The sequence below is a fragment of the Carcharodon carcharias genome, chromosome 7, assembly GCF_017639515.1.
Source record: "Carcharodon carcharias isolate sCarCar2 chromosome 7, sCarCar2.pri, whole genome shotgun sequence".
NCBI lineage: Eukaryota > Metazoa > Chordata > Chondrichthyes > Lamniformes > Lamnidae > Carcharodon > Carcharodon carcharias.
Window position 1 is genome coordinate 80,329,828 of NC_054473.1, and position 24,335 is coordinate 80,354,162.

A 24,335-nucleotide genomic window follows, 5' to 3' on the forward strand; every position below is an offset into this window, starting at 1 on the left:
TGATGGTGATGTCACTGAACTAGTAATCCAAAGACTAATTCTCTGGGAACATGGATTCAAATCCCATGATGGGATTCAATTAATACAACTGGAATATAAAGCTAGTCTCAGTAATGGTGTCATGGAACTATCATCGGTTGTTATAAAAATCCATCTGGTTCAAAAATGTCTTTTAGGGAAGGAAATGTGCCCTCCTTGCGTGGTCTGGCCTACATGTGACTCTAGATCCACAGCAATGTGGTTGACTCTTAAGTGCCCTCTGAAATAGCCTAGCAAGCCACTTAGTTCAAGGGCAATTGGGAATTAACAAATGCTATCCTTTTCAGCAATACCCACATCCCATGAAAGAATAATGAAAAAAAAAATCAGTGATCCCCAATACAAATGTGGGCAATGCTCAAGGACAGGACAGAGTTTAACTGTAATTGAATAGCTTACCAACACTTGCGTCTAGTGTGGCTCATACAGAAGAATGATAAGGTACTAGGGGGCTGTCAGTGCTCATGGAGTTATACCCCAGTGCCTTTAGCAGAAGATAAAAAGGAGAAAATCAGCAACAGGATATGCTGATTTTAATGAAAGATACAGGACAGGACAGGACACAACACATTCCTGTGAGAAAGGATTTAATCTTCAGTTTGGAAAGACAGCTTATCTGCTGTGCAGCAAAAGAATGATACTTCAGTTAAAATCTATCTCTCATGGGCTCAGTTGAATGACACACCTTTCTTATTTTTATCTGCTTTCTTACAATATTTGCATCCAGCTCACGCCTCTACTCAAACAGCTTTGCAGATTTACTACAATCCATTTTGTACATAATAATCCCTTTTCCACAACCTTCACAAACCGGGTAATTGCTCCAAAAATAAAACTCCACTGCCTATGGGAAAATTGCTTCTTTGGCCCTAATAATAACTTGGAGGCACATTAGGACTGGAGGTGGGCGAGAAAGGTTGGGGGCTCAATATTGCATTGGTGACGCAGAAGGAATTTCAGTGTATCTGTCGGTGGCATTTTTAACACTCTATCATTATCATCTGACTTCTGAATTTGGTGCCGATTGAACAGCCGTGGCCATGATGAGGACCTGCTTGAAACAATCTCAACTCCTGTATTTAAAAGGCCAATCCAATGATGCAATTTGGAGAGATGGGTGTTTGCACAAAGAGAGAGGGAACTTTCATGTTGGATTCAAGATGCTGAAGAGCTGCGCCTTGATTTAAAAATGCATCGCTTGATGTATTGCTGGGGTCAGTGTGGAGTCAGAGAAAGATACTGTTCTCCAGCAACAGGAGGAAGAAGTTGTTTCTGCCACAAAGAAGGTGTGGCTGGAGGTGGGCGAGGGGATCAGCAGCAGAAACATTGTTCCATGTTCCTGGATTCAGTGCAAAGGAAGTCTTTTAATGACCTAACTATGTCAGGAAAGGTGAGTACAGTTAAAACTTCATTTACATATGCTGTGCTTCATCACATCTGGTCAAGTGTACTCCATAACATTGCTTTTCACACCCACTTACCTTGCAAGTCCACTCATTATTCCCTTTCTATGTACTCCCTCAGACTCTATCCATCCATTATGTCATTCATCCACGTCCTTATACAATTTAATGTCTCCCTATTAAGAAACTCAAACTTACATGCTCATCGGAACAGAGGTCAGGAACTCCAAGTCATATGAACATATGAATTAAGAGCAAGAGTAAGCCATTTGGCCCCTCAAGCCTGCTCTGCCATTCAATAAAATCATGGTTGATCTGATTATGGCCTCAATTTCACATTCCGCCTACCTCTGATAACCTTTGACTCCTTTGTTAGTCAAGTGTCTATCCACCTTTGCCTTAAAAATATTCATTGACCCTGCCTCCACCGCTCTCTGGGGAAGAGAGTTCCAAAGATTCACAACTCTCGAGAGAAAAAATTCTTCTCACCTCCGACTTAAATGGGAGGCCCCTTATTTTTAAACTGTGTCCCTAATTCTAGTCTCTCCAACAAGAGGAAACATCCTTTCAGCATCCATCCTGTCAAGTCCCCTCAGGATCTTATATCAATAAGATCACCTCACAATCTTCTAAACTACAATGGATACAGGCCCAGCCGTTCTTCATAAGATAATGCCCCCCCTCCAATGCTTTATATCAATCAAGTGAACCTTCTCTGAACTGCTTCTAATTTATTTATATCCTTTCTTAAATAAAGAGACCAAAACTATACACTGTACTCTAGATGCGGTCTCACTAACTATACAAACTATACAACTATAGCAAAACATTGTTGCTTTTATATTCTATTACCCTTGCAATAAATAACAAGGTTTCATTTGCCTTCCCAATCTCTTGCTGTACCTGCAGACTAACTTTTCCTGATTCATGTACCAGGACACCCAGATCCCTCTGTACCTCGGAGTTCTGCAATCCCTCCCCATTTAAATAATATGCTGCTTTTCTATCCTTCCTGCCAAAGTGGACAAGTTCACATTTACCACATAATATTCAATCTGCAAATATTATTGCCCACTCACTTAACCTATCCATGCCCTTATGTCCTCTTCACAACCTACTTTCCTACTATCTTTGTCTCATCAACAAATTTAGCAACCATACATTCGTTCTCTTCATCCAAGTCATTGATATAAATTGTAAGTAGTTGAGACTCCAGCACTGATCCCTGTGGCATTCCACTCACCACATCTTGTAAACCTGAGAAAGCTGCATTTATCCCCACTATCTGCTTCCTGTTAGCAAATCAATCATCTATCCAAGGTAGTATGTTAGCCCCTATACCATAAGCTCTTATTTTGTGTAGCAACCTTTGATGGTTGAACCTTATCAAATGCCTTCTGGAAATCTAAGTGCAGCACATCCACAGGTTCCCCTTTATGCATTTGCTTGTTACTTCCTCAAAGTGCTCCAATAAATTAATCAAACATGATTTCCCTTTCACAAAACCATGTTGACTCTGCTTAATTGCATTGAGATTTTCTAAGTGCCCCGCTATAACTCCCTTAATAATTGATTCCAGAAATTTCGCTTTGACAGGTGTTAAGCTAACCGACCAATAGTTTCCTGCTTTCTGTTTCCTTCCTTTCTTGAACTAAGCAGTCACATTCTCTATTTTCCAGTCTATCGGGACCTTTGCTGAATTTAGGGAATTTTGGAAAATTAAAACCAACACATCTACTATCTCAACATTCACATCTTTTAAGGCTTTAGCATTGTATCCTCTATAATGAAGACAGATACAAATATCTGTTCAGTTCATCCATCATTTCCTTATTTTCCATTATTAATTCCCCATTCTTACTCTCTAGGTGACCAACACTCATTTTACTTACTCTTTTCCTTTTTAAATATCTGTAGAAACACTTACTATCTGCTTTTATATTTCTAGTGAGCTATCTCTGGTACTCTAATTTTTCCCTCTTTTCTAATCTTTTAGTCATTATTTGCTATTCTTTACATCCTGTCCAAAATCTGACCTGCCACTCATCTTTGCAGAATTATACATTCTTTCTTTCAATTCAATACTATCTTTAACTTCTTTGGTTAGCCACGGATGATGTGTCCTTTCCTTAGTCTTTCTTTGTCACTGGAATGTAGCTTTCCTGAGTATTCTGAAATATCTCCTGAAATGTCTGCCACTGCCTCTCTACTGACCTATCCCTTAGCCTAATTTCCCAGTTCACTTTAACTAGTTCTGTATTCATGCCCCTCATAATGGCCCTTATTTAAATTTAAAACCCTGGTCTTAGATCCACTCCTCTGACCCTCAAACTGAAAGTGAAATTCAGTCATATTATGATCACTGCTGCGTAGGTGTGCCTTCACTATGAGGTCATTAATTAATCCTGTCTCATTGCACATGACCAGGTCTTGTATAGCTTGCTGTCTGGTTGCTGCTAAAATGTGCTGCTCTCAGAATCTGTCCAGAAAATACTCCATAAACTCACCATACAGGCTACCTTTGCCAAAATGTATGATTAATCTATATGTAGCTTAAAATCACCCATGATTATTGCTGTACCTTTCTCACAAGCCCTCATTATTTCTCCCTGTATACCCTGTACTATAATGTGGTTACTGTTATGTAGCAGTCACCCCCACAAGTGACTTCTTACCTTTACTATTTCTCATCTCTACCCAAACTGATTCTGCATCTTGATCTCGAGAACTAAGGTCACTTGTCTATACTGTACCAATTTCATCCTTAATTAACAGAGCTACCCTTCCACATTTTCTTAGTTTCCTGTCCTACCTAAATGTATCCTTGAATATTCAGGTCTCAGTCTTTGTCATCCTTTAGCCTTGTCTCTGTAATGGCTATCAGATCATACATATTTATTTATATTTGTGCTGTCAATTCATCTGTTTTGTTACCAATGTTACATGCATTCAGATACAGAGCCTTTAGTTCTGTCCTTTTGCTTTTATTGTAACATCTAGCCTTATCTGCTGGCGCACTCTTAGGTTTGTACACTCTGTCCCTTCCTGCCACACTCTGATTGTCATTTCCCTTATTACCTTGTTCATTTGCCTTGTCTTCTCTATTTATGATACAAAATAGGAGCAGAAGTAGGCCATTTGGCCCCTTGATTCTGCTCGGCCATTCATTAAGATCATGGCTGATCTGTTTGTGCTCCGAATTCCACATTCCCATTTACCCCCAGTACCATTTGATTCCCTTACCTAAAAAGAATCTATCTATCTCTGCCTTAAAAATATTCAATGACCTCACCTCCACCGCTTTCTGAGGCAGAGAGTTCCAAAGTCACACAACGCTCCGAGAGATAAAAATTCTCCTAATCTCTGTCCTAAAAGGGTAACCCCTAATTTTAAGACAGTGCCGCCTAGTACTGGAGTCACCCACAAGAGAAAACATCTTTTCCACACTCACCTTGTCAATATTGTTCAGGATCTTATATACTTCAATCAAGATATCCCTCACTCTTTTAAAATCCAGTGGAAACAAGCCCAGTCTGTCTAACCTTTCCTTATAAGATAACCCACACATTCCAGGTATCAATCTCGCAGACCTCCTCTGAACAGCCTCCAGTGCATTCACATCCTTCCTTAAATAAGGAGCCAAAACTACACACAATATTCGAGATGTGATCTCACCATTTCCCTGTGTAACTGAAGCATAACATCCTTACTTTTATGTTCAATTCCTCTCGTAATAAAGGAAGCCTTCCATTAGCCTTCTTAATTATTTGCTGTACCTGCATACTAACTTTTTGTGACTTGTGCACTAGAACATCTAGATCTCTCTGCAGCTCAGAATTCTGCAGCCATTCTCCATTTAAGTAAAACTTTGCTTTATTATTCTTCCTGCCAAAAGTGAACTTCTTCACATTTTCCCACATTATACTCCATCTGCCATTTTTGCCCACTCACTTAGCCTATCAGTATCTGTATGCAACATCCTTAAGTCCTCTTCACAACATACTTTCTTTCCTACCTATCTTTGTGTCATTTGCAAATTTAACTATCATGCCTTCACACCCCTCATCTAATTCATTGATATTAATCGTAAAAAGTTGAGGCCCCAGCAAGGCCCCTGCTGAGCTCCACTCGTCACATCCTGCCAATCAGAAAATTACCTATTTATGCATACTCTTTTTTGCCAATCAGCCAATCTTCTATCCATGCTAATACGTTACCCCCTACACCATGATGGTGGAATTAAAAGTCTAATGATGACCATGAAATTGTCATAAAAAAACCATCTGGTTCCCATAAGGGAAAGAAATCTGCTGTCCTAACCTGGCCTACATGTGACTCCAGACTCTTAATAATGCCCTCTCAACAAGGGCAATTGGGGATGGGAAATAAGTGCTGGCCAGTGATGCCTGCATCTCACAAGTTTTTTTTTAAATGGGGCCTTTGGACTGCTCCCACTAGTGACTTCATTCCCCTGCTATTCCTCATCAAACTGATTCTACATCCTGATCTCCTGAACCAAGATCATCTCTAACTATTGCACCAATGCCAACTATGATCAATACTTTTACCTAGCTTCCTATTCTTCTTGAATGTCATATACCCCTCTATCTTCAGGACCCAATTCTTGTCATCCTGCAGCCATGTCTCTGTAATGGCTCTCAAATCATATTTATTTACTTCAATGTGCGCTATCAGTTCATTTACTTAGTTATGAATGCTATACACATTCAGATAGTGTCTTTGGTTTTGTCTTTTTGTTATCTTTGTAATATCTAGTCCAGGAGCCCGCACATTCTGCAATCATGACACATCACCTGCTCTGCCATCTTTATTGTTAATTTATTTATTCTTAATAAATTTATTATCAATAAACACTGCTGCTCCCAACAGCCTTTACTACTGCTATACACCTTACTATAATAAATAAAACCTTACAATTGCTAATAATTTACATGAGTGTTAAATTAAGTGAGCAAAATATTCCCCAACCAATTATTTATCTGCTTTCCTGTGATGGCACACATTGATTTCTCTCAAAATGTGGCCATTCTGCTCTGGAGCTACAGTCTGGATTGGATTGAAAAGCTTTTCAATGTAGTGGTTACTGTCTCTGGGTCCTCTTTTCACCCGCTCTTCTAGGTGGTGGTTATTGCCTCCAGGTCCTCTTTTCACCCACTCTTCCTGCAGTCTTTGGATTTCCCACACAGGCACAGGCCAGGAGTAGGCTGTGCATATGCAATTATACATTTTTTACATTCTTTGGGCCGAGGACTGGCCCAGTGCATTTGTGCAGAAGAAGGAGGTCGTAAAAACCCAGGTCAGGTGACTGGGAGCGGAGTGCCCTAGAGAGAGGGGCAAGGGAGGGGACGGGGAGGGGTCTCAAGAAGTGTCCCATAGAGAGGGAATAAGGATAGGGACAGGGAGAGGTACCAAAACGAAGTCTCAGGTAAGGGACAAAGACAGCAGACAGAAACAGGTCCCAGTTAAGTCAAGAAAAAGAGAGCACCAGGAATAGGCTCTAATTAGAGAAAGTAGCTACGGGGAGCAGACTTTAAGTGAACTGGGCTTGGGAGAAGCCCTGGTAATTGAAGAGGGCTAAGAAGTAGCCCTGAATATCCAAGAAGGCAGCTGAAGGTTTGTGAGTCTATGTCGCAGGCCATTGGGGTGAAAGTACTCCTTTGGGACAGTGGTGTTCTGCTTGGCATAGCTGAAGAGCTGAAGCAGCGCTTACAAGTTGATGCTTGAGTGCACTTGGGAATCCGGAGAACAGAATCTTGGAAGGCAAGATTGAAACCCTGTGAGGTGTGCCATCATTCAAGCTGTCTGAGTTGGACTGACCTTTGGAGAGAATTCCAAGGTGAAATCTTTGAAGGTGAAGATTGGAAACTCTCGTGAGAGAGATGGAGTTTGGGTGACTCAAAGTGTGATTAATGTCTGGATGGGTTGTTGAAAAATCCATAGAATCTGTTTTGGTCGCATCTGTCATTTATTGTGCAGTGTATTATGTTTGGCCATGGTTGGTTTGTTAATTAGCATTTACCTCAAACTTACCTTGAATGTTAGAGTATAAGATACTGTAAATTGTTTCATCTTTCTGACCTTGTATAGCAAAGTCTATTTGTTTATTGAAAGCTTGTGGAATCTTGTGGCTTTATTCTATTAGCAGGTCTCTTGAATCTCAAATCTTGGGTGAATTTGCACTAAGTGCGGAAACGGGCCGGAAAAAGGATGTTTTACCTGTCAGCTGCAATGGCGACATTTCACGCTGTATCGTTCCGTTCCCAACACATCCTGTCTCATTAACAATGAATTCCCGGGAAACACACAGGGTTTCTGGCGGGGTGGCCTCTGATTCACGCACCCCACCATCACCTCAGGCCCTCTGTAAACTGGGCGCCATATTTAAAGGCCACCCCTGCACAGAGCTAGTACTCTTCAAGGAATAGGAAGCTGCTGGGAACTGATGGCTGCCAAAGGGAGTAAACACGCTACCCCCAAATTTAGCGACACCTCTCTTGAGCACCTACTGGGTGTAGTGGAGGCCTGCCACAAAGTCCTCTACCCCACTCTGGGCGAAGACCAGCAAGAAATGTCAGCAATCCAGCAAGGGAGGCGGTGGCAGCTGTGGCCAGCGCCTATGCCCTGCTAAAGAGGAGAGCCATTGAGTGCATGAAGAGGATGAATGGTCTCATCCATTCTGCCAGGGTAAGTCGCTCTTCTTATCACTCGCAACTCACACGCTCACAAGCCCATCACACATCCACAAGGATCTCACAAGTCAAGGGCCAACACAATTAACTCTCACATGAAACCTTACATTTCCATCAGGCTCATAACCTCTGGAGCTCACATCCTCACCCTTCCAATGGCACCGCTCACCACACAAGCATTCCATTTAGTGCCATGCATCCTGCCCACACTCTCTCCATCTGTTTTCATTCAGGTGTAGTTGGCTCACAACAGCAGGGAGGGGTTCTGATTGTGGGTAGAGTGGCCCATATTAGGCCTCTTACTCACTTTGAGAAGTGTGCCATTGCGCCGACTGGTGAGGATGTGGACCGTTCCTGCAGGGAAGGTGAGGCTGGCAGCAACCACCCATGTGGGGGACCTGCACCACATCATCCCTCTTGCAACGCAAATATGAGTGCCCTTTCTCCTGCTTCTGACTGTGCTGCAATGCACTAATTATCTCTACCTTGGTTCACAGAGAGCTCTGCCAAGTGACTGACATCCTCAGCCAGCCAGTCCCTCAGCTCTATTCAGGTTCTCAGCCCCAGCCAAGAGGACACCTCGTCCATTGAAGAGCTGGAAATAAGCAGCCTGGGAGACTCATCACAGTGTTTACACGCACCCTCCACCAGTGCAGAAGCACACCTCGGTGGGATCTAGATCTAGAGCTGGTTCACAATCTGGTAGTCACCGCATGGACACGTCCACAACAAAAGGAGGCAGTTTCAGCCAAGATCCCCTACACTCGGAGAACTGCTGGGGAAGAGACATCTGTGAGGTCTGAGTCAGATGACGAGGCTCTGGATTCGGCCTTCCAACTCATCGTCGAGAGTAAGCAGAAGACGGGGGAACATCACGCAGAGCTGTTGGAAGCCCTCAACAGGGTGGCACATGAATTGGAAGAGTGTGTCCGCTTGCTATCTGATGAAGTGGTGCCCAGATGTATACGTATGGAGGACTCCATGGAGAGTATGGCGGGAGCCATGGAGACCCTGGTCCAGCAGAACGTGGGGATGTGCGCAGACCTGCACTCCATTGTGTTACCCATGGGTGAGTTCCTGCAATGGCAATGCAAAAAGCAAATGGGGCACCTCAACATCCCTCCAGGTGCTCTTTCCCCTCAAGGAATCAGCTGGGGCCCTCGGGAACCTGAAGAGAGGAGGAGCTGCAGCTGGATAGCCCAGGGTCATCCAGCCTCAGAAGTTGTCCCCTCCCTCCGAGTCCCCTTTGCCTGTGACCCCCTCAAACCTGTCCTCTGTCACCACAGAGGGAGCAGCTGGCCCACAGGAGGACAGCCAAAACAAGCCGGGGCTCTCAAAGCCTTGGCTATTCAGGAGACCCATGCCAAAGTCATCAGAGGCAACAGGGCCAACTGTTGTACAGTCTTCTCCATCCCTCCTGCAAATGTCAGGGCAGCACCTAGAAGTGGTAGGCTTAGAAAAGCTAAGAATTCCTGATCACAACTGGTTGCACTAGTAAACACATTTTGTCACTTTATAAACTGAAAATATATTCACTTCCACTGGGAAATATGTAATAGAGTTTTCCAGTTTCATTTACAGGCTTCACGGGTCCTCCCACTACATCCCCCTCCACTTGAGGTTCTGCTGCATGCAGCCAGGTGACACGTGATTCTGGAGGGATAAGTATGTGTTGGGCAGGGCCTTTCGGAGCATAGTGCAAGCATTCTCCCAAGCACGCGGAGCCTTCCTCCATCATAAACATCTCAATGACCCGAGCATTTTCAATGCTGCCTGCTGGGGTGCTCTTTCAGTTGTCCATCTGAGCTGACCAGCATCTCCACCCACCCACAGATCACACTTCCATGCAGCACCTGCACCCGCCAAATATGAGGCTCCTCTCACTTTCAAAAAACTGGTTGTAGTAATGTTTCTTCTCAGCTCCTCCATCATTGCCCATCCCCCAGTCACCCACATCCTTTTCCCCCATCACTGTTGATGCCCCTGGTATCACCTTCCACCTCCCCACCGTCACCTACCAACCAGAGCCCTTTTCTTTCCAGGATGTCCAGGTGAACGTGCATATTCCCGACCTTCCCGAGAATCCCACCCCCATCCACATTGACCTATCCAACCTCATGCTTTCCACCCCCAGGGTCCATGTATGCCTCCAGACTCCACCAACCACACTTAGCGTCCTTTCTACTGCTACCATCACATCCTCACCCTCCCACACTGCTGTCTCACTCTGCTCCCTCTCATACTCATCAATCCTTCCTACCACATCCGCCCTCAGTTTGCTCCCCAGGATGCAGTCATTGACTCCACAGACTCCCCCCTTGAATGTTCATCTGGACTTACTCCCCACCACCTTATTCCCTCCTCCACCCTTACTCCCTCTTCCTCCTGGACTTTTTCATTCCCCTGGACTCCTTCTCCCTTCCAAGCTCCTTCCTCCCTCTGGAATCTTTAACCCCTTGGAACTCCTTTCTCTCTCCAAAGTCCTTACCCCCTCTGAACTCCTTCCTTCCCTTGGGATCCTTCCAACCCCACACTCCTTCCTCCTGCCAGACTCCTTCCTCCCGCCAGACTCCTTCTCCCCTCCAAACTCCTTCCTCCCCCTGGACTTCTCCTCCTCCTGCACCCAATCCCTCTTCCAAACTCCTTCCCCCCTTCAAAATCCTTCTCTTACACCTTCCTTCCCCCTTATACCTACTGCCCCAGTTGCTGAATTCTTTCACCATTCTTTCCCCCACCATACTCCCTCCACCTAACCTCACCCCCCAATACCTTTGTTCCCCCCCTCCCCCATACATTATCTTCTTCCAGTCAAACCTAGACTTTCTTCTCCCAGGCACCCCAGTATGCCTTCTCCCACTCACAACTGGACCTTCTTCCCCAGCCCCAACGATTATCTGTCACAGCCCATGGCCAAGAACATCAGGACCTGAAGCAGATCTCAGACATCAACGGAGGCCTCCCATTTTCCGTGAGCTGACTTGCAGCACAGCCATATCCATGAGAATCCACCCAGCATGTGGTGCACGTGTTCTTCCAGGGTCCGGTAACTGTAGAGCTTCAGCATCTTTTGCTCCTCAGCTGTCCGTGATGTGAGCAAGACCCTAACGGTAAGTCCTGACTTCTATACATCACACTTGTCAAGACATGTTCTGGACTGGCATGTTTCCCTCCTGATGTGGGGGGTAAATTTGATGTGGGGGAATGATTCTAGCAAGCAGGCAAGATGATGAGATGTGTCATGACAGCAGATCACAGCCCCGAATTACCTATGGACATACTGAACTTTTTAAGTGGGACATGAGTTTTTTTGAAAAAAGACCTACAAGCAAAAGCTGGCTGAGAATGTAAAGTAACCACTTTCTGGAAAATTCCTACATGGATTTTACTTGACTGACTAGTCCAGATAGGACATGGAATGTTGCACCTAAAAAATGGTGTCAACACCTACTTCAGACAGAGACACTTGAAATGCAAAAGACTGTGGCTGCGGGAACAATGGAGACTGATTACTACATCTCAGCAGAAACTAGCACCTGTTGAGTTATATCTCAGAATGCGGAAATGGTCTGAGTTGAAAGAAAGCAGATTCTGGGCGAAAGGCATGTTTGTTTTTCCCTTCCAGGAATACACAAGGAAATGGGTTAAAAACCAACTGCCAACCCAATCTATGTGTTCTAGTTCTGGTGTGCTTGTGTGTGTTGTGAAGGTCACAGCAGAAGGACATTAACTAGACATCCCTGCAGTTTGCAGGTAAAGGTTTATCTCTCTCTTTCTCTCTCTGGCTGGAGGCAAGTTAGCAAAACCACAGTCAAAAATGAAACAGGACAACTCCTTCAGCTAACCTGCAGAACCAAGTGCCTCCAAACCAACTGCTCAACTGCCAAAGTCAGTTCTACCAGAGTCACCCAACTTAACAGCCGCAATGTTTTAGCACCTATTCCTCGCCAACAAACCAAAGACTGATTCGCACATCTTTTTTAACATTTATTTTTGGACTTAACTTCTCATTTTCAATCTGTGTGCATGTGTGTTCCATTTTTATTATTTTTTCTCAGGTTTTCAGTAACTAATAAACGCCCTCCTTGATTCAAAATAGCCTGGTTAAATTGTCTCCTTCTAAAACATAAATACATTTGGACAGGGAAAAGGTATTCACGAGGGAAGGATCCCTTGTTGTGACCAACCGAGGCAGTTGAATAAAGAAGGGAGCCAGTTCATTCCTTCTCACCCAGGAGCTTTACAAAATTAGGGTCCCGTTCGGGAAGTTAACAATTTGGGGTATCTCATCTGGGTTCATAACAAATTGGAGGACATTGTCCAGGACATTGTAACAGTTGCAAATGCATTGATATTAGGTTCCTGATGTCCAGCGACAGGAAAAGTGGCCCACCATTGATGGGTCGAGCGGATGATCGCAAACTTTTTCATGACAAGGTGAAATCAATTTTTGGCTTTCTCGCCATAATGTCCGCTCACACACACCACGACGCCTGATGCCAACGGGGTTGGAAAATTCTGGCCCTTGTCTACTTTAAACAAAATGTTTTCAGATATGACCAACAACTTGGGGATCTGGCAAGGATTATAACACTCCAATTAATAGTCACCCTCACCAAACACACTGCACCCATCAGTTGAATACATGCTATTACAGTCACTCATAGGTCTGTTCCTTCCCCCATTGAGAACGCTGTCCTATGATTAGAGTTTGAATAAACTGGGACTATACTCTCTGGAGTTTAGAAGAATGAGAGGTGATCTTATTGAAACATATAAGATTTTGAAGGGGCTTGATAGGGCAGACACTGAGAGGCTGTTTTCCCAGTTGGGGAATCTAGAACACAGGGTCACAGGCTCAGGATAAGGGATCAATGATTTGGGACTGAGATGAGGAGAAATTTTTTCACTCAAAGGGTTGTGAATCTTTGGAGTTCTCTGCATCAAAGGATTGTGAATGCTCTATTGTTGAAAATATTTAAGGCTGAGACAGACAGATTTTTCACCTCTCAGGGAATCAAGGGATATGGGGAGTGGTCATGAAAGTGGAGAATATTGCATGGCAGAGCAGGCTTGAGGTGCCTTGTGGTCTACTCCTGCTGCTATTTCTTAATTTCTGCATAGAAACTGGTGGAGCTGTCATTTTAGCAAGGCCCTCACAAGCTCCAAAGCCCAGAGATCATTGGCTAAGAGCATCTCAGCAGCCAGAGCAAGGATCTAAGGAGCTGAAACCATAGGAGTTACACCAAGTAAAGGCAATAAGAAAAGGAAGAGTAAAGCTTTATAATTGCAGAAGTGGATGTATTAGAAAATGTTTTGTCATGAAACTTCTCTTATTGAGATTAATCACATACATTATATTCTGTTACACCATTTTTCTGCCTTGCTCATTTTTGATTACTTGGTAGCAAATCGTTTGTTATCTTACTTGATGATGAATGAGAAGGCATTAATTTATGGAGACCAAAATGGGAATGAGCAAGGAGTGGTTGGTTATTTACAGGACTGCTTTGTATCTGTGACATTGGGGGTGGCAAAATTGGAAGGCAGGAAGAGGTCATTTAGCCCTTGGAGCCTGTTCCACCATTGAATGAGGTCACTGCTGATCTGCAACCTAAGTCTATGTGCCAGGCTTTCCTCATATCCCTTAAAACCGTTGATTAACAAAACATCTATCAATTTCAGACTTAAAATTAACAATTGATCTAGCAACAATTGCCGTTTGTGGAAGGGTCCCAACTTCTACCATCCTTTGGGTGTCTTAATTACACTCGTTACAGGTATGGATCTAATTTTTACACTATGCTGCCTAGTCCTAATCTCCCCAACTAGCGGTCATAGTTTATCTCTAATTACCTTATCTTTTCTCATATCTTGAAAACAAATCATTTTTCCCAAATTTCAGGGAATACACTAGCTTGTGCAATCTCTTCTAATCTCTTGGAGTCCAGGTATCATTCTGATAAATCAATGCTGCATTCTCTCCAAGACCAATATATCCTTGCTAAGGTGTGGCATCCAAAACTTCTCACAATACTTCAGATGTGGTCTAATCAGGGATTTGTTACAGCTGAAGCATGACTACTACTCCCTTGTATTCTTGTCCTCTAGATATTAACCTTTTTGATTATTTTCTGAACCTGTTCATGACATTTTAATAATCTATGCATTTGGATCCATAAGTCTCTTTAGACCTTCACTGTTTCCAGTTTTTGACTATATTGAATTGAACTTTCATTTTTAGGTTTACATTTATCTACAGTGAAATCTATTTTGCTCAACTTTTGCCTATCTTTGTGTCATTGGCAAATTTGAATATGTGACTTTCTATCCTATCATCAAAGTCATTAATAAATATGGTTAAGAACTGAGGTTATAATTCAAATTCTTGCAGAGTGTTACTAAGCATATTCTTCCAATTAGAGCACTTGCCCATTATCCCTACTCTCTATCTCCTGCCACTCAGCCATTTTCCTAACCCAGGACAATAATTTGCCGTCAGTTCCATGAGCTTTAACTTTAACTAACAGCCATATATAAGGGAATTTATCAAAAGCTTTCTGGATGTCCATATGAATAACATCCAGAGACATTCCCCTATCCAGTACTTCACGATTTTCAGCCCTGACCCACCCTTTAAAGGTTCATGCTGGCTCTCTGATTATCTGAAAATTTTCAAAGTATTTAGTCACTATATACATCATATCCTTAATTATAAGGTGGCGGGGGGGAGTTGTGGCAAGAGTGGCTGTTGTATGTGTTTCCGAGATCAGTCCACTATTGCAATCTATGTAAACCATGTATTAATAACGTTATCCCTGGGGGCAATGCAAGTAGCTGGTGCTGCCTTGCCTGCATCACCTCTCTCCTCCTCCATGAAATCATCTACAAAGAATCTGTACCTTGTTCAGGTTTAAATCTCGCTGCTGTGCAATGCTTTTCAGAACACAGCGCACCATTGCCATTTTGCACATCCTGGCTGGTGCATCCTGAAGGGCACCTCAGGATCTTTGCAGGTACTTGAAGAGTATATTCAGCATGCCTATATTCATTGCAATGCTTTTTGGCTTCATTGGTCAGCTTTCTGACAGGTGTCATCAGCTAAGTTTGAAGTGGGTACCCCTTGTCTCCTTGCAGCTGCCTGTTATGTATGCTTTCAGGTGCAAAAACGTCAGGGAGCTTGGACTGTCGCAGTATGAAAGCATCATGGCAGCTCCCCAGCAATTTGCACACACTTGCAGGAGTACTTTTTTAAAAAAATTCATTCATGGGATGTGGGCTTCACTGGCTGGGCCAGCATTTATTACCCATCCCACTTGCCCTTGAGAAGGTGGTGGTGAGCTGCCTTCTTGAACCGCTGCAGTCCATGTGGTGTAGGTACACCCACAGTGCTTTTAAGAAGGGAGTTCCAGGATTTTAACCCAGCGACAGTGAAGGTACAGTGATATATTTCCAAGTCAGGATGGTGAGTGACTTGGAGGGGAACTTCCAAGTGGTGGTGTTCCTATCTATCTGCTGCCCTTGTCCTTCTAGGTGGTAGTGGTCATGGGTTTGGAAGGCGCTGTCCAAGAGCCTTGGTGAATTCCTACAGTGCATCCTGTAGATGGTACACACTGCTGCTACTGGGCGTCGGTGGTGGAGGGAGTGAATGTTTGTGGATATGGTGCCAATCAAGCAGACTGTTTTGTTCTGGACAGTGTCCAGCTTCTTCAGTGTTGTAGGAGCTGCACTCATCCAGGCAAGTGGGGAGTATTCCATCACATTCCTGACTTGTGCCCTGTAGATGGTGGACAGTTTTTGGGGATTCAGGAGGTGAGTTACTCGTCAGACGATTCCTAGCCTCTGACCTGCTCTTGTAGCCACAGTATTTATATGGCTAGTCCAGTTCAGTTTCTGGTCAATGGTAACCCCCAGGATGTTGATAGTGGAGGATTCAGTGATGGTCATGCATTGAACATCAAGGAGTGATGGTCGGATTCTCTCTTGTTGGAGATGGTTATTGCCTGACACTTGTGTGGGACGAATGTTACTTGCCACTTGTCAGCCCAAGCCTGGATGTTGTCCAGGTCTTGCTGCATTTGGACATGGACTGCTTCAGTATCTGGTGCTGAACTTTGTGCAATCATCAGCGAACATCCTCATTTCTGACCTTATGATGTCAGAAAGGTCATTGATGAATCAGCTGAAGATGGTTGGGCTGAGGACACTACCTTGAGAAACGCCTGCAGTGATTTCCTGGAGCTGAGATGATTGACCTCCAACAACCACAACCATTTTCCTTTGGGCTAGGTATGACTCCAACTAGTGGAGAGTTTTCTCCCTGATTCCCATTGACACAAGTTTTGCTAGGGCTCCTTGATGCCATACTCAGTCAAATGCTGCCTTGATTTCAAAGGCAGTTACTCTTGCCTCACCTCGGGAGTTCAGCTCTTTTGTCCATGTTTGAACCAAGGCTATAATGAAGTCAGGAGCTGAGTGGCCATGGCAGAACCCAAACTGGGCATCAGTGAGCAGGTTATTGCTAAGCAAGTGCCGCTTGATAGCAGTGTTGATGACCCCTACCATTACTTTACTGATGATTGAGAGTAGACTGATGGGGCTGTAATTGGTTGGGTTGGATTTGTCCTGCTTTTTGTGTACAGGACACACCTGGGAAATTTTCCACATAGCTGGGTAGATGTCAGTGTTGTAGCTGCACTGGATCAGCTTGGCTAGAGGCGCGGCAAGTTCTAGAGCACAAGTCTTCAGAACTTTTGCCAGAATGTTGTCAGGGCCCATAGCCTTCTTGACATTATGCGGAGTGAATCGAATTGGCTGAAGACTGGCATCTGTGATGCTGGGGATCGATGGAGGAGTCCGAGATGGATCATCCACTCAGCACTTCTGGCTGAAGATTGTTGTGAATGCTTCAGCCTTATCTTTTGCACTGCTGTGCTGGGCTTCTTCATCATTGAGGATGGATATTTGTGGAGCCACCTCCTCCAGTAAGTTGTTGAATTGTGCACCACCATTCATGATTGGATGTAGCAGGACTGCAGAGCTTAGACCTGATCCATTGGTTGTGTGATGGCTTAGCTCGGTCTATCACTTGCTGCTTATGTTGTTTGTCGTGCAAGTAGTCCTGTTTTATAGCTTTGCCAGGTTGACACCTCATTTTTAGGTATACCTGGCGCTGCTCCTGGCATGCCCTCCTGCATTCTTCATTGAACCAGGGTTGATCACCTGGCTTGATTGTAATGGTAGAGTGGGGGATATGCTGGGCCATGAGGTTACAGATTCTGTTCAAGTACAATTTTGCTGCTGCTGATGGCCCACAGTGCCTCATGGATGCCCAGTCTTGAGTTGCTAGATCTGTTCAAAAGCTATCCCATTTAGCACAGAGGTAGTGCCACATACATGATGAAGGGTATCCTCAATGTGAAGGCAGGACTTCGTCTCCACAATGACTGTGCGGTGGTCACTCCTACCAATATTGTCATGGACAGATGTATCTGTGGCAGGCAGGTTGGTGAGGATGAGGTCAGGTATGTTTTTCACTATTGTTGGTTCCCCCACCACCTGCCGCAGACCCAGTCTAGCAGCTATGTCATTTAGGACTCGGCCAGCTCGGTCAGTCGTCATGCTACCGAGCCACTCTTGCTGATGGACCCATTCTGTGCTCTTGCCACCCTCAGTGCTTCCTCCAAGTGATGTTCAACATGGAGGAGCACTGATTCATCAGCTGAGGGAGGGCGGTACGTGGTAATCAGGAGGAGGTTTCCTTGCCCAAGTTTGTCCTGATGCCATGAGACTTCATGGGATCTGGCGTAGATGTTGAGGACTCCCAGGGCAACTCCCTCCCAGCTGTATACCACTGTGCTGCCACCTCTGCTGGGTCTGTCCTGCTGGTGGGACAGGGCATAGCCGGGGATGGTGATGGTGGCATCTGGGACATTATCTGTAAGGTATGATCCGTGAGGATGACTATGTCAGGCTGTTGCTTGACTAGTCTGTGAGGCAGCTCACCCAATTTTGAAACTAGCCCCCAGATGTTATTAAGGAGGACTTTGCAGGGTCGACAGGACTGCGATTGCCATTGTCGTTTCTGGTGCCTCGGTCGATGCCAGTAGTCTGTCTGGTTTCATTCCTTTTTTGTACCTTTGTAGCGGTTTGTTACAACTGAGTGGCTTGCTAGGCCATTTCAGAGGGCATTTAAGAGTCAACCACATTGCTGTGGGTCTGGAGTCACATGTAGGCCAGGCCAGGTAAGGACGACAGATTTCCTTCTCTAAAGGACATTAGTGAACCAGATGGGTTTTGTTGTTACAGTGATTAAGTGGAAGCCCTTGCAGTTCACAAATACTCCTGATTAATCTGGGGATGTGCATATTGCCATGTTTGTACAGTCAATGTTATCCTGCACCAGTGGGAAGCCAGCCAAAGCTACAATTTAAATGCTTACTAGTTCTGACTGACATTGTCACAGGCAAAGTTCACGATTGCTGGCACTGGCCTTCCTTACACATTTTTGGGCTGCTAACTGTGAGATCCTGGATATATCTCCAGTAGACCCCTGGAAGGTTTTAGAAACGAAACTTTGAGTGCTGTGGTAACTTTGTCAGCTACTGGTAACATGTGGCCACCATGGCTAGCAGGGGGCAGGTCTTCTTCCAGAAGTCTACAGATGTGTGTAACCAACTGACATGATAACCTGAGCATCCCGACAAACTGTTCTGACATGTCAAGGAACTTGGTCTCTGATTGTACACCTATGTCGTGGGTAGTGCCTCATGCAATATGCTCTGTTGCTCTCCTGTCAAAAGCAGGCTGCTGCTGTTGCAGCTTTGCTGGTCCGGTTGTTCCTTATCTGAGGTCCAATCGAAGACAGCCAAGGCATCACCTATCGTAATGTAATTCAGAAAACTTCCAAAGTAGAAAGTAAATGCTTAGCAAAAAGACTGTGAACAAATTCTTTCCCATTAGCAAGCAAGATGGTGGCTGTGAGTACTGACTATTTCCTTGAGTTTTAATCAGACCCCTCAGTTGCCATTGTGTTCTAGCCTTGCTTTCACTGATGAGTTTTAGAAAGCCCAATAAATATGTAGATGCAACGGTAAATTTAAAAGTGTATTGAAATATCGCTCCAATTAGAGCATTTATTAACAGGCAAGCACAACTGTCCTGGACAGGTTGTGTGCAAGCAGCCTAATGTGCTTTAGTTAAACATGGAAGTTGACAGGTTCGAATTGGCTTCCCAACACCCTCATATTTTGGTTGGACATGCCATCCCATCCGTACTAGCATGCTTCCTCAGGACAAAATTTCCACCTTAATGGCTGAAAAATGCTGCTTTCTTGTGGTACAAAAAGTCTACCCTGCAATGTACAATTGCTTACTGTTCAGCCCCAGGTCGAAATTGTCCCAGATTTTCACAAAGTGCGGTAGTGGGCGGGAAAAAGCACATTTTACCCACTAGCAACAATGGCAGGTTTTCACACGGTATTGTCCCATTCCCAGCGCATCCCACCTCATCAAGAAAACATGCCAGATCGATGGTGGGCTGGCCTCCAATTTGCCCACCCTGCTGTCACCTCAGGCCTTTGGTTATCTGGACACCATATTTAAAGGGTGCCCATGCACTCAGCTAGCACTCTCTAAAGGATCGGGAGCTGCTGCAAAGTTATGGCTGCCAAGTGAGAAACATGCTGCCCCCAGATTTAGTGATACCTCCCTACTGGATGCAGTGGTGGCCTGCTGTGAAGTCCTCTACCAGCTCCGGGTGAAGAGCAGTAAGCAAAGCCATCAATCCAGAATGGAAGGCGGTGGCAGCGGTGGTCAGTGTGATCACCCTACAAAAGAGGACAGCCACCCAGTGTCTAAAGAGGATGAGTGATCTCCTCCATTCCGCCAGGGTAAGTCACTCTTCTCATCTCTCTCAACTCACACACTCACAAACCCATCACACATCCACAGGGATCTCACTCACTGCCAATTCAAGGGACATCACCATTCACTCTATCACACATGCCTTTATCTGCCTTGCAGATCGTGTCCTCATCCTGTCCATGGCACCATTCACCACCCACACATGCCAGATATTCTTCACATCTGGTGTGGCAGGCATCCTGCTTACACCCTCTCCATCTGTCTTAATGCAGGTCAAGCTGGCACAGAACAAAAGGGAGAAGCCACAGACCGATGGAAGAATGTCCAACATCAAGGTCCTCACAGTCAGCAGCAGGGACTTCGCAGGTATCCGGCACTCAGAGGACTGCTGGAGGCCAGAAATCTGCTGAGTCTGACTCAGATGATGAGCCTCTGGACTCGGTCATACCTCAGTTGCTGGAGCTTCAAAGGCAAGCTCAGGGACATCAGGAAGGGATGTCAGCTGCACTCCCCAGATTGCAAAGCATGATGGAGGAGTCCGTTCGCTTTCAGTCTGATATGATAGCGTTGGCATGCCAACGCACCAAGGTCAACACTAGTAGGATGGTGGCCACCATGGAGGCCTTGATCCAGGACATCAGTCCTGCACTGCTACTCAGGCTGAAGCCCATTACTGATGCCATAGTAGACCTCCAACAGTGTCAAATCAAGAGGGGTGTGGAGGAGCTCAATCTCACTCCTGCTTCCTGTTCTCCTCAAGGAGTCAGCCAAGGGCCCTTGGGCACCCAAAGGAAGGGGGATCAGCACTCCCCAGGGCCATCCACCCAGGTGACGCCAGGAGTGCCCAGTCCATCCAAATCCCCTCTTCCTTTGACCCCAGCAGCTCTAGCTCCACAAGCTGAAGAGGTAGACCCCGCAAGCAGGCCAGGGCCCTCCAGATCACGGCCTTCCAGAGGATGCCTGCCAAGATCATCACAGACAGGGCGTCACAGTCAGCAGGCTGCCTCCACTTCCACTGTAGATGCTGGGGGAGCACCAAGATGTAGCAGCAAGGTTAGGAAGGTTGAGAAGATGTAGTTGCACAGACTGGGCATAGGTGTTAATCACTTGTACTTAATGTTCACTATTATAATTAAACTCCCAAGAATGTCTTCTTGCCTCAGGCTCTTTGTTACGATGAGCAGTGTTTGCATCACTCAGATGCGAAACATTGGTTCCTGCATGAGATAAAGGTGTCTCAATCCAGGGCCTCTTCCCTGTGCAGTGTGTAAGCTTCAGATACAAGTGATGGTCCAGCTTCACACTCACTAATCACATTAGTGATGCCTCTAACTTGGTGCTTGTCATTGCTGCCAGAATGTCATGGGCAGACGTCACAGAGTTCCATTATTCTCTCTGTGTGCTCTCAGCCCCTTTTAGGTGTGGCTGGCCACCCCCATCTCTTCAAGTGGTGACGCTGTGCTCCTGAAGGGGGCAGATGCTGAGGGCTGACAAAAGATAAGGTGCATTTAAAGTTTCACGGCTGCATCTCCATGATATGACTCTGATCACAGAGCACAAGCGAGCTGCCCTCAGGCAGGAGTCAGACATTTACAGAGGCAAAGTGAAGATCTATGAAATATCCTCACTGCATGTCGTCATCATCATCCTGGAATCTAGCAACTATTAGGGTCTCCGCTATGTCTCCATAACATGAGCCTGAGTACTGAGGTATGTGCGTTGGCATCAGCTACACAGGAATCAAATGTTCACAGGTGCAAATCCAAGTTCAGGTGCACACCTTTTAAAGGCAGTTGTGAAGCAAGCTATTCTGAAGTCATGCTGACGTGGCTGGGAGGATGATTCCAGTGAGCAGGATTTATAATTAGATGCAAGTGTATTAAAACAACGCTCCCAACTTGCGGTGGCAGGAAACAAGGCCCTCTATTGACAGGTTGGGCGGATGATCGCACACTGCTTTCACAATGGCGTGAAACTAATTTTTGGCCTTCTTGCCATATTGCTCCCCTCCTCTCCTGCTTGCTTTGATGCCTGGTGCCAACGGGGCTGGAAAATTCCAACCCAAGTCTCAAAAGGATCATCAAATTATAAGATTTTAACATGTTACATTGAAAGATCATCACAGTACACCCCTCTAGATCAGGAAGTGCTTAAATGTCTATAAATATCCTGACAGTAGCGCCAAGAAGGAGGCAGCCCAGTCTAACACCCTGGGAAACAATATGCACTTTAATAAACCAGGACCAGCACTCTCCACTGATGTTAAACCAATGTTTGGGCAACGTTCTTTTCAAATGGGTTTTTTATTTAGATACACCTGTTATCCATAAAAATGCTCCATTAATTGTGGTTGAATGTTGGTTGTACTATATTTAAGTTCTCATTTTTATAACATTTCAGATCTCATAACTACCCACTACAGACAGAAGAATGATGATCAAAACCAATGGCACTCCTAGAAGAGATAAGGCAGCTTCTGTGCTTCTCTGCCCAGCAAACAAGGATTTCTCTCCCCGCAAGTGCACTGTTAACAAATATGGTGTAAGAAAGAAGTAGTAGCTAGACCAGTATTGAAAACTCTTGAAGATAGCACAAAATAGTTCAATATTACCATTCTGGGTCAGTTTAGTAGATGAGAGTAAGGTCGAGATCCAAAAGAACTCCTTGGTACTTCGCTGAAATATGAGACTGGATGGGATGTTGGGGCAGCCGTTGAAGTCCTCTTTACAGCAGGGGAGACCCAGGTACAGACCATGGTTACTGAAAGTGCTGTTTTCATCACACTGTAAAATAAAACTCCAGGTTAATTTGATTTTGTCTCCCATTTACCTAAATCACACATCTTGCCATCGTCCCCCTCACCCTTCACTTCTGTAGCTTCCTCCTTTTGCCGGAAGAGCACGAGGTGATCTACTCAGCAGCTTCCAGTATCCCACTCAGTTGATGGAATGGACAATTAGCAGCAAAGGACAAGAGCTGCAATGAACAGTTTAAAAAAAATGAACCTAATTGATTGACCTTGATATGTGCTGCTAAAGTGGAATGAAACTGGCTATCCTTTTAAAGTTACAGCTCAACAAAAAGCAGTCAGATTGGCTTTTACCACAAGGAAGCTGGAATACAGCAGGGAGGAAGTGTTGTACAGATTGTGATTAGACACCACCTGGAGTACTAGGCCATTTGGGAGAAAAATCAGGAAAGTCACGCTCAGTACAAGCAAGAGAGGATTAGATATTATCCTCTAACGTCATACTATGTGTGAGGGACTAAGACCTGATGCTGTATATTTTTGTAAAATATATACAGGTATCCTCATGCCTATTTCTAAAATTTAAAAAACTGAACAAGGATTCTTAAAATTACTGAATCTATGTATTTCTGTGATCCCCGAACAAAAGAAGCTACCAAGCAGTATTGGGGAACACATCATTATCTCTGGGGAGCTATTAACAACCCCTATGGGCTGCACAGGCCAAATTCAAAAAGAGCTATACAAAGTCCACCTGCTGGCCAACAGGAGTAGGCTCGTCTGCTAAGACAAAATGCTCTGCAACCTTCCTTTCAATTTTTAATGGTTGAGATATTTAACAACCTCAGGGATCCAGATGAGGGATACATATTGTTTGTCAAAGACAATGTGGAGAGGTGGGAGTCATGTGACATGGGCCTCTAGCTTGTGGAACTAGTAATATTGCCTTGCTGAACTGCAAAACTCAGTCTGCTGTTTACCATCTAACTGGCAGCCTAACAGAAAAGGGGCTCCTCCAATGTTGAACACGTGGTCCCCATCTACACTGCTTCTGCTGGAATTTCTATACTATCACCTACAAGATTGATTCATCTTTGCATGCCTAGCTCATTGTGTGAAGTCAACATCACTGGAAAAGTGAATTCTATGACATCAGTTTTCTGCCCAACCAGCCCATGCTCACAAAACCCAAATCACAGTGTCCAACATTAGAAGTGATTCCACGATCAGACAACATTTGCTAAATAATGCTCAATGTGCTTAGAATTAAACTGACAACCAATTTAAGATTGTCAGCTGGGCTCACAGTATGGCGCATGTGTGTGTACTGGAAGCTACATATATCAATATACAGGGCCCTGTTCTTTGCAGACAGAAAGAACATGTACGCACATTGCGCCTATTTCAGCTAAACAGAATAAGTGACAACCATTCGCTGACTCATTCCTCAGGGCAATGCCTTGGCCAATCAGGGTCAAGTTGCCTGGTTTAAATTTCCTACAATGATTGGCAGTTAACTGTCAGTCACCATCAATTGGTGCATTCTCCATGGCAATGCCTCAGAGCCCACTT

The 24,335-nt window shown here is 44.8% G+C and overlaps 1 protein-coding gene across 1 annotated transcript in view; it reads right to left on the bottom strand.

Moving 5' to 3' along the window:
* dock3 (dedicator of cytokinesis 3) overlaps positions 1-24,335 on the bottom strand; it is a 1,401,685-nt gene that overhangs the window by 329,214 nt on the left and 1,048,136 nt on the right. Inside the window, 1 exon segment of the mRNA XM_041191502.1 lies at positions 22,626-22,797. Within this exon segment, the coding sequence (XP_041047436.1) occupies positions 22,626-22,797 (172 nt within the window).